At 35.6% G+C, this 11390-nt stretch overlaps 3 protein-coding genes across 3 annotated transcripts; 1 reads left to right on the top strand and 2 right to left on the bottom strand.

Moving 5' to 3' along the window:
• Window positions 1–851: 851 nt before the first annotated feature.
• Window positions 852–1738, bottom strand: LOC123889925 (NADPH-dependent aldehyde reductase-like protein, chloroplastic). Its single transcript, XM_045939444.1, has one exon. It carries the CDS (start codon window positions 1736–1738, stop codon window positions 968–970), a length of 771 nt encoding a protein of 256 aa, XP_045795400.1. The 3' UTR covers window positions 852–967.
• A 177-nt stretch (window positions 1739–1915) lies between these two features.
• LOC123889926 (protein FAR1-RELATED SEQUENCE 5-like) lies at window positions 1916–3854 on the top strand. The gene is made up of 2 exons (XM_045939445.1): window positions 1916–2170; window positions 3036–3854. Exon 2 carries the CDS (start codon window positions 3056–3058, stop codon window positions 3761–3763), a length of 708 nt encoding a protein of 235 aa, XP_045795401.1. The 5' UTR covers window positions 1916–2170; window positions 3036–3055; the 3' UTR covers window positions 3764–3854.
• A 2641-nt stretch (window positions 3855–6495) lies between these two features.
• LOC123889924 (NADPH-dependent aldehyde reductase-like protein, chloroplastic) lies at window positions 6496–7676 on the bottom strand. Its single transcript, XM_045939443.1, has 2 exons — window positions 6762–7676; window positions 6496–6726 (listed from the first exon to the last, which is right to left on the bottom strand). Exon 1 carries the CDS (start codon window positions 7537–7539, stop codon window positions 6766–6768), a length of 774 nt encoding a protein of 257 aa, XP_045795399.1. The 5' UTR covers window positions 7540–7676; the 3' UTR covers window positions 6496–6726; window positions 6762–6765.
• Between the last annotated feature and the right edge of the window lie 3714 nt (window positions 7677–11390).

The raw sequence follows: 11390 nt of genomic DNA, 5'->3' as shown, positions 1-11390 counted from the left end.
GTTATTCCTATTGTTCCACAATACCCACACACCAACATGAAAAAATTTCCGGCTACAATTCGGTCTTCATAACGACAAATATCCATAATAATATCCTTTACCATATTAAAACGCTGAATTCTTTCCAAAACAAGCCACATCCCTACTGTTTGTAGTGCTGTAATGGTATCATGACAGTGCAGTAAAAAATGCTCATCATCCTCATTATATTGCTCACATGAAGGACAGATCAAAGGGCATGATACACATCTAACATCTTTCTTTTAGCCGAATTCTCATGTCGGTAGGCACCCTTTACAAATTCACCAAAGCAAGTGTTTAGCCTTTGGTGGAGTGTGCATTTTCCATAGGCCTTTCCAATCCTCATGGGCTGTTGTATCAACGCCCCTCCCTGTGATTTTTTGCAACATGTTATACCCACTTATATAGTTAATAGTATTCTTTCTAACATTGTGATCAGTGATCACCCCATTTATATAATAATTTCGTTTATCTATTTGTTATTCTTTATTCTATAAAATAATACTGAATGGATTTTTGTCACTAGTTTGATTGTGTCTACGTACAGCAATAAGAGATTTTTATATTTGATTTACGTACGGAATGTGTTAAATGAAAGTTGTTAAAAAAAACTCCATTGCCATATTGCCCAAGAAGCATACATAAATAAATCCAACATTTTGAGATTAAACTGAATGCCACCATTTCTTTATACTACTGGAAATAAGGGCCTGATTTTTTAAAAATATATTCTTATAGTGTTAAATAATTTTGTGTAAATTTTTTTTACAAAGAAACTTTTTATAAAAGATTCAAATGAAAATTTGATTTGAATAGTTATTCTTAAAATGTTATTTTAGATATTTGATCATTTTATTGAAACTTTATTGCACCGAATGATTTATGAAATAAGTTTACATCTTTTGAATGCAACTATTCTAACATTAATCAAACATGAAATTAAGAACTAAACGTAGCCACCATTAACACGAATAACTTGACCATTAACCCATTCAGAAGCATCACTAGCCAAAAACCCAACAACAGGAGAAATATCTTTACTCTCACCAATTCTACCAAACGGATTTTCTTCTGCAGCTCTCTTCACCATCTCCTCTGTTTTCCCCTCAAAAAACATCTCCGTCGCAACCGGTCCCGGCGCCACGCAATTTGCAGTAATCCCCGTCCCCTTCAACTCCTTCGCCAGAATCTTCGTCATTGCTTCCACCGCCGCCTTCGACACTGTGTACGCGCCGAAACCTGTCTTCAATGAGGCCACCAACGACGACGTTAGAAGAATAATTCTCCCTCCTCCTCCGCGCTTCAATCGATTCGCCGCTTCCTTCGCGCAGAGAAACGCTCCTCTTGCGTTTACGTTCATGATGCGATCGAAGCTCTCAACAGTTGTGTTCGCTATGGTAGGATACTCGGCGTCGAGAACGCCGGCTGAGTTAACCAGGATGTGAACCTGAGAATTGAAGGCTCGCTCGGCGGTGTCGAAGAGAGATTTTACATCCTCTGGATTGGACACGTCGGCGCGAACGGTTATGGCTCGTGGAGTGGTTTGGTTAGAGTTGATTTCGGCGGCGACTGAGTCGGCGTGGTTGGAGCTGGAAGTGTAGTTGATGACGAGTTTAGCGCCGAGTGAAGCTAGGTGGAGTGCGATTTCTCTGCCGATTCCGCGGGAAGAGCCGGTGACGATTGCTACTCTGTCTTGAAGCGGTGGAGATGAAGCCATGCGGATTTGTGTGGTTGTGTGATGTGAGAGTGATGATTGATTTTAATTTTAATAGGCAAATTCTTATCTACCCATTTCATGAGAATGGGCTACTCAACCCATCTGATGTGGCATTAGTTTTGAAAATGTCATTTAATTACTACTATTTTAAATATTTGCAAATTAACCCCAAATGTATTAATTGTTTAATATAGGGATTTTACAATTTTTTTCACTCAGTTGTTCTTGCCTTCTTCGACACACCCTCCGACGAGGACGGCGAAGACCAACCCGACCACCACATCAGAAGTTTCAACGTAACCACACAATTTTGACCTATCCTTCCATCTCCTTCCTTAATTTTCCTCTTTTGTTCATCCCTCTTTTCCTTCCTCACCGTCGACGGCGACGACCACCGCTACCAAAAATTATTGCACGAGTTCATCTCTTCAAGTAAGTTTATTCTTCTTCTTTTAATTTTTTGATTCATCGTTGAGGTTGACATTGCTACTTGTTGTTGTTAGGGTTCTTTTAATTTTAATACAAATCCTGCGTGTGTGTGTGTATATATTGTGTTTTTGCTGCTGTGTTGTTGTTACTCTTGCGTGTATATTGAGTTAATCCTGTGTGTATATTGTTGTTTTAATACAAATCCTGCGCGTGTGTGTGTATCCTGCTATGTTGTTCCATCTTTCCAATAATAAATTTTCAGATTTAGGTCCCTTTATCTGCAGCAAAAGTAACCCTAATAACATTTTGGGAATTTTGGATTTATCAAACAATGAATTAAAGGGTGAGTTGCCTGATTGTTGGAATAATTTAACCTCACTATGATATGTTGACCTAAGCAATAACAAGTTGTCGGGAAAGATTCTGATTCTGCTTCTGGTTGCATTTTGTTCTGTTTTTATGATTATGATGATTTTAATTAGACAGTGATGATGCTAACTAGTTAAAAGTTTAGATTTTTAATTTTGTTACACCCTACTAACTCAATTGTTTCATGAACATAGTGATTGAATAAGTGTAGTTTAGAATTTTGATGCTTGTGAGAATTCAATGATTTGATATGTTAGATCTAACTGATTATTCTTTACAATGGAGAAGAGAAGATCATAGATAGCATTAGTTGGATTTAAGGTCTTTGTATTTTTTTTTTTTTAATTTTACTTTAAGTGTATTGGCTTAACCGCTTAAGGATTGTGGAACTTGCAATGCAATGTGAATGTCACATTCTTTTGTAACTCGAATTGTTGGTTGCCAGCTATCACGCTATTTGGATGTTGTTTGTGTTAATGTAATCAATCTTGAATAATAGGTTGTCACAAATAATTCTAAATGGCTGCAAATGATGGAGATATAAATGGTGAAGAATTGGCTAGTGGTAATAATGTCGTTAATGAAGAAGGAAAAGAGGACATGGGTACTTATAAGGATATTAGTGAATTGACAAATGATGAGATAAGAGGATTGGAATTTGATTCAGAGGAACAAGCTATACAATTTTATCAAAGCTTTGCAGAATTTCATGGGTTTGTAATAAGAAAAGATGATGTAAGACGTGATGATGATGATAAGATAGTTGTTCGTCAATTAGTTTGTAATAGAGCGGGTAAGAATAGCAAGAAGGAGGGCCGTGGAAAAGTTCTGAAGCCGAACACTAGAACCGATTGTCCTGCAAGGCTTCGAGTAAATTTAAATGTTGAGACTGATAAGTGGACAGTTTTTGCATTTGAGCCCTGTCATAACCATCCCCTAACGCCGACACGTTATGTTCATCTGATTCCTAAGTATCGTCGATTGAGTGGTTCCGATAAAGCCCTTGTTGATGGCCTGCACACACAGGGTGTTAGAACTTGTCATATTTTGGGTTTTATGTTGGCTCAAAAAGGTGGTTATGAAAATCTGGGATTTTGCAAGAAGGACCTATATAACTACTTAAACAATCAAGAAAGGGCAACAATAGAAGGTGGGGATGCTTTTGCTGCTTATAAGGAATTTGCCATGATAAAATTAAAGTCTGACATTCCAGTGACTTTAATCTGACATTCCAGTGACTTTAATTTTATCATGTTATTTGTGGGTATTTTGTCGTTATATGCTATTAATGTTACAAATTCATCCTTTTTGTTTTTAACTATGTTAAATTTGCATTTACATACGATGTACTCAATCGATTATTGGAATGAATGAATGTCATTATTGTTAGTAAAAAAAACTCAATTTTTGAAAAGTAGGTTTAATCTCAGGTTTTCTCCATTGTTTATGGAAAAAATGGTTACAGGATCTTCATCAGGAAGGAATCAAGACCATGAAAACCTCAATTGTCTAGGCAGAAATCACATATGTGATTTAGTGATTGAATCTGCCCCCGTAAGATTCGATGAAGATGAGGTTCTGTGAAATGGACTTGTTCAGGTGCTTTGAGATCTAGGTCAAATATGGTGGTGATTATGGGCTCTCATAAAAAGAATTTTAGTAATTACATAAAAGAAAAACTTTGTTTCGGTGCTTTTCAGGAAACACATCTCAGAACAATTGATAGGCCACTGATCTCTCCACCCTCAACCTCTCTCTACACGATCTCATCTCTCCCACCACTGCAACAACAACTACATTCTTATTTTTTGTTCATCTCTTTTTCTTTCTCAAGATTTCGGGTAAAGTTCAAATTTTTGTATTTGTCGAATGTGATTCAGTTCAGTTGTTTGTTTCTGGTGATGAATGAAAACAAAATGTTTATTTTAATTTAAGAATCGAAATCAAAAGATCCTTCCACAAGCATCTTTTACTTAAAACTAAGAATCACGCAACACCAACTATACACTTTCCAACGACAATAAAATCTAAGGATCAATACTTAATTAGTCAAGAATTTAGCTAAGTGCATTGCGATAAAGATGCTCTAAGGTTGCAAAAAATATTTAAACGAGGTTAACTATTATTATTTTAATGTATTGCAGACACATTTGGTTAATTTTACATACAATTGAGATAGGAGGGAGTAATGGAGTATGATTGTATGAATCTATGATTCATGTGTTAGCTCAATGTAGAATTGTAATAGACCAACATGATATGTTAAGAGTTGCAAATGAATCTCTCATAGAAAGAATCTGAGTTTAATAATGAATCATGGATTAATTTAGCAAGAAAGAATTGTAACAAACTCAGTGGATCATGTGTTAATTAGATGCTAAAACTTTAACAATGTAACCTCAACAAAGGAGTTCAAATTATTTTCTGGAGCTGATGATTATTGGTGCCAAATTATGAGAGGTAAATATGTTAATGACAAGGTGCAAGCTACAGACTCCAGTCTCTGGAGGGTGTTGGTTGGTCTAAAACATCATGTGTGGAACTATTGCCAGTGGATTGTTGGTGATGGGAAGGATATAGATGCTTGGAACCATGTGTGGGTTGAAGAGAATGTAGTTATAAATCAGCATGCTACCATTCCTCAAGATTTACAAGGTGCTAGAGTGTCTGACTTAGTGGATGATAATGGATGTTGGAATTGGACTTTATTGCAGAACTGGATGCCAACAGAGATAGAAAATAAGATTGCTGCAATCTTGCCTCCTCACTCAGATAACGGAAGCGATACTCTGTCTGGTGCAGGTGGGAATTGCACTTCGTTCTCGGTGGCTAATATGTATTATAAGTTAAGAGGTTTTGACATGGAAGCGGCAGACCCGATTTGGAGTAAACTATGGAAGCTTCAAGTATCTGAAAGGGTAAGATGCTTTGTCTGGCGCATGAAATGGGATAGATTGCTCACTAATTCCATGAAACATATGATGGGACTGTCAAGTGCTGCTTGCAATTACTGTGGATTGGCTAATGAAACAATATTACATGCTTTAAGAGATTGCTCATTAGTTAATCAATTTTGGCATCAAGTAGTACCTTATGAGATTAGAGGTGTGTTCTTCATGAGTAATATTCAAGTATGGGTGAATATTAATATTAATTGCATAGCAAAGACTGGTTCAGAAGGAAGATGGTGTGATTTTTGGGCACTAGCATGTTCATGTTTTTGGACATGGAGAAACAAAGAGTTGCATGAAAACAACTTTGTCAGGCCAAGTAATATGATATACCATGTTAACAAGCTAGGGGAAACATACAGGAATGCTATGAGTTCCATGGAAAAGGTGGGCCCACGTGACAAAGTCTTATCCCATATCCAATGGCAACAACCAGTAGGAAATTATATGAAATTAAATACGGATGGCGCTTTTAAAGAAGGTAAAAGAGCGGGTTGCGGTGGAGTTATTAGAGGAAATCAAGGTGAATGGTTGGGTGGGTTTGCTAAAGGAGTTAGTCAATGTAGTGCATTTGTTGCGGAGCTTTGGGGAGTCTTGGAAGGTTTGTTGCTAGCAAAGAGGTTGGGGTTCTCAACTGTGGAGTTAAGCATTGATTCAAAGGTGGTGGTTCATGTTGTTATATCAGGGAGAACACAAGGTGCTGATGGATATGACATAGTAAAGAAGATTAGTCGTCTTTTGAAGATGGATTGGAATGTTAAAATTTCACATGAGTATGCGAGGCAAACAAATGTGCGGATACTTTAGCAAATATAGGATGCAATCTTGACCATGAAATGATATTTTACGAAGCTTGTCAAATGGAGATTGGATATATTTTGTTAGCTGATCAACTAGAGATTTCTACACCTAGATTGATTATTGCTTAGTTTTTTTTTTTTTTGGGCTTTCGCCCTCTTTTGTATAAAAATAAAAGAGTTCAAATTCAAGTTTCCACAAAAACAATCGTAAAAAATTGATAATATCATTTCTAGTAATTTCTCATTTCTCTCACTTTTTCTAAGTAGTATGGTAAATCAATTCATAATACAAGAGTTCAATTCGTATATGCTCAAACAAAACCATAACTAAAATTAGAAATCATTTGAAAACTAGCAATGTAAAAGAACAGGGTAACTTCTGCTTTACACACACATGACCCCTCTGTTTAATTTACAATTTATTTCACTAACTTGTGTACTTTCGTTTAACACGAATAATCTACCATTAACTTATTAACTAAACAAATCCACCATTAACACGAATAATCTGACCATTAATCCATTCACCAGAATCCGTAGCTAAAAACCCAACAACAGGAGAAATATCTTTCGTTTCCCCAATTCTACCAAACGGATTACTTTCTGCAATTCCCTTCACCACCGCCTCCGTCTTCCCTTCCAAGAACAGCTCCGTCGCAGTCGGTCCCGGCGCCACACAATTCGCTGTAATCCCCGTCCCCTTCAACTCCTTCGCCAGAATTTTCGTCATCGCCTCCACTCCCGCCTTCGATGCCGTGTAAGCGCCGTAGCCTGGTTTAAAAGCCGCTGCTAAGGAAGTTGACAGAAATATAATTCTCCCTCCGCCGCCGCGCTTTAATCTGTTCGCAGCTTCCTTTCCACAGAGAAACGCTCCTCTTGCGTTCACGTTCATGATGCGATCGAAGGTTTCAATTGTTGTGTTTGCTATGGTAGGTAACTCGCCGGCAATGACGCCGGCTGAGTTGACTAGAATATGAACCGGAGAGTTGAAGGCTTCTTCAGCGGAGTCGAAGAGAGATTTCACATCGGCTGGATCTGACACGTCGGCGCGGACCGTTATAGCTCGTGGAGTGGCTTGATTGGCGTTGATCTCGTCGGCGACTGAGTCGGCGTGGTTGGAGCTGGAAGTATAGTTGATGACGAGTTTTGCGCCGAGTGAAGCTAGGTGGATTGCGATGTCTTTGCCGATTCCGCGGGAAGAGCCGGTGACGATTGCAACTCTGTCATGAAGCGGTGGTAGTGAAGTAGCCATGGTGGTGTTGGTGATGAATATTGTTACGTGAGATGGATCTTATTAACATACTAATTTAATTAGTAATTAAATAGAAGATGCAAAATTAAATTATTGGTGATAAGATTACGTAAGCTCATATGTCATTTACTCATACACTCATCAAATATTCATACATGAGAAAGGAAAGACCGAAATAAAATACGCAAATGCTAAACAGTGTCCCCGACACTCTTTAAACCCTTAAATAGTAAGCTTTTTATAGAATATTTATCGGAATGCGTAAAGTCAACGCATTAGAAATTGTAGTGTTTAACTTTTTGAATAAAAAATTCTTTTAAATGGAATGCTTAAAGAATACCCCGAGACACTCGTTAGCAAGACCCTATATGAGAAGAAGACTATGGAATACAACATGGTTGACAAATATGGTAGATTCTATGTACCAAAAAAAAAGGTAGATTCCGCGCCACGTTTCTCTCTTTATTTGGTCAATTATTTGTGTCTATTAGAACATTGACCCGTGCGGTGCACAGGTCTGGTTAGCCGTAAGATATACGGTAGAAACTCTTTAAATTAATACTCGGTAAATTAATAAACTCTCTAAAATAATAAATTTGTCCGGTCCCAACTTGGGCCGATGTAAAAATTGAAAAATTCGATAAAATAATAAGATAATAATTTTTCGGGAGATCCCTTTATAATTTTCGGTCCCAAGAAAATCATAAATTAATAATTCATATAAACTGAAAAAAAATATATTACACTCTATTGAAATATGATTCAATAGTTGTCTGGTTTCCTTTAAAGTTCAAAAGCCCTTATTGATTTCTAAAGCATATGAACACAGTAGTTACTAATTTACGTTGAGTCTCAAAGTTCACTGCAACGTAAGGCATAGACTAATTTGCCTTTTTGTTTGGTATGTACAGTATAATTACTTAAAAACTCTTTAAATTAATAATTATTAATTTATCGATAAATTAATAACTCTCTAAATTAATAAATTTCTCCAGTCCTGACATTATTAATTTAAAGAGTTTCTACTGTATAATGATTAAATAAGATATGATAATTCCAATAATGTAAGGTATATGAAAAAAGTTGAGTAACATTAAACGATAGTTCAACAAAAATTTGGATAAATATTCATACAAAGAAAATTATGTTATATTACGGAAGACTTCCTTATAAACCACATTCGAAGTCTTAGTCGTATTTTCACTGTCGTCATCGATGATCAATATTTTTAATCCTTTTCTAGAAGTAACTCTTGAAATTGCAACATACAACTGACCATGTGAAAATACTTGCGACGGAAAATATATCCAAACATGCTTTAAAGATTGTCCCTGACTCTTATTAATAGTCATCGCAAAAGAAATCATTATAGGAAATTGTCTCCATTGAAATTTAAAAAAATTCTCACGTCAGATGGTGTCAGAGAAAATCTAGGTATGAAATCCTGATCACCAATATTACTTCCTGAAATAATTTTTCCTTCAAGAGCACATTTTCTCAATCTCGTAATCAATGTTTTAAGAACCGGAACGGACCGACCGGTTCAACCGGTTCAACCGGGAACCGGACACAGCAGCGGTCCGGACTAGTGCTGAGAACCGGTAGTCTGCAGAACCGGAAAAAAACCGCTTGAAACCGGTACGAACCGTCCTGAACCGCTCAAACCGTCGAACCGGGGGCGGTTTTAAAAAACCGGCCGGTTCGGAATCTAGCTTTAAAAAAAAAAAAACATTTTTTCCCTATTTTTCAGTATCTTTTCACGCTCTTTTTTTGCCAAGATTTTTTTTTTCCTTTTATACATTGATTAAGATTTGTCTTTGTCTTTTACATAATTAATTAACAGAGTTGTAAAAAAATCCAGACATAGAAAAGAAATACAGAGACCAGAAAGATTCAATTTTCTTTTCCTTTGCTTTTATACAAATAAAAGTAATTGATTTGTTTAAAAAAGTAAAAGAAAAGAGAGAGATTTGCTTGAAGAATATAAAGAAAAGAGAGAAAAAGAACAAGATTGAGCTTGAAGAAGAGATGTAAGAAATGATGTGCCAATAAAAAATAAGAAAGAAAAAGAAAGAAAAAAAAAAATCTCACGTGAGAAGAGAAAGATGAAGTGACGGCTGATTACATTTGCATATTGTTTGTATTGTATATATACTAAGACTAGATTAGATATTTATATTTAGGGTTTAGTAAATGGGCTTGGGTCAAGTATGTTCATTTTTCACTAATAAATTGGGCTTATTGTTGAGCTAAGTATTATTCTTTTTATTTTATTTAATATTTATTTATTTATTACTTTCTTAAGTTGTGTTTTGTTAGTTTGTTATAGAGAAAAAAAAATTTCATTCTATTTTGTTATTATAATAAAATTATATGAACGATTCAATGTAAACGGTTCAATAACGGTTGAACCGGTCCGACTGGTTGAACCTTGAACCGATGGTCACAACGGTTCGACTTCCGGTCCGGTTCTTAAAACATTGCTCGTAATAATAAGTCTTGTTCCATTGCATAATCCTAATTTTTATTCAAATTCCTTAATAGCATAACTGGAACTCCAACTTTAAGTCTCAACTTGTGATTTGGAAGTCCCGACGTAGAAATCGTTGTGAAGAAGATTTCCTTCTTGAACTTGGCTGGGTTTTGATGATAACAAACTCTCATCACAAAAGAAGAAAGGTTATGGAGGCTCAACAAGATGAAACAAGATGAAGACCAAGTCTTAGGATTTTTAATTTAAATTAATTATAAGTATGGTCCTTATCTTTGATTTATCATTTTCAATAATTATATAACTTAGAATGCTCAGAAATTATTTTATAAATTAATTAAAAATAAAGTTTCTAAGTTAAATATAAAAGTCCATATGAAGTAAGCTTTTAAAATTATAATAAAAAGCTGATTTTGAAAAATAGGTGTCAGGACCTTTTAAATCTGTCCGGTCGTTAACCGAGTTTAAACGATCTGTTGCTGGTTGTATATCCCAAACAGTGCAACGATTGAATTTTTGAAAACAGAACTTTTTAAATCGCCTGTCCGTAACAACCGATGTAATATATCCTGGACAGAATGAACCATTGTGATTTTTAAAGATAACTTTTTATTATAAGATATTTTTGAAGAGTTGTCTTGCTTCATGGACATTTTCTAAATATTTGTGATCATTACAATTGAAAAAAACTTTCACATTCACAATATTTCTAAGTTATTAATATCACTTTTTCTCATAAACCTTCAAACATAAACTTTGTCTATATTTTCATATCCATAAAAGTTTCTGAGCACTAAGATATAAACATTATTAAAGTGATATTGATTTGATAACAGCTATACGTAGTCTTCTTCATTGTAACTTTGTATTGTTGCTTGTTTTCCAAGGTTGTGGAAACAAGTGTTGTTTAAGATAGTGGGGTGCTATCTTGTGTTGTATGAGAATTTCACCATAGGGTTTGGTGAAGATTCTTGTAGTTAAAGATAGTGGGGTGCTATCTTGTGTTGTATGTTAGAAAGATTGTTAGGGGGTCTTGGGGTAAGATTGCTTGTAACAAAGATTCTAACATAGTGAATTCCTTCGCAGGGTGTGAAGGGAGTGGACGTACCAATAGGGGAACCACTATAATTCTCTTGTGTCCATTTTCTCTTTCCCTTCTCTCTTTTATTTTTCAGCATATTGTTATCACCTTCATCATAACTTTCAAGAAAAATAAAAGGAATCCAAAACATCTCTAAAATAACAAAAAAGTCTTAAAACCTAATTCTCACCCTCTTAGGTTGCACTCTTAAACTTACAATCGTGTTCAAAAATTCGGGATTATGAACATCATCCACTGTTTGACCGTCTACATTTTGTG

Source organism: Trifolium pratense, linkage group LG6 (assembly GCF_020283565.1).
Source record: "Trifolium pratense cultivar HEN17-A07 linkage group LG6, ARS_RC_1.1, whole genome shotgun sequence".
Lineage (NCBI taxonomy): Eukaryota > Viridiplantae > Streptophyta > Magnoliopsida > Fabales > Fabaceae > Trifolium > Trifolium pratense.
This window is presented reverse-complemented; position numbering and strand designations above follow the sequence as displayed.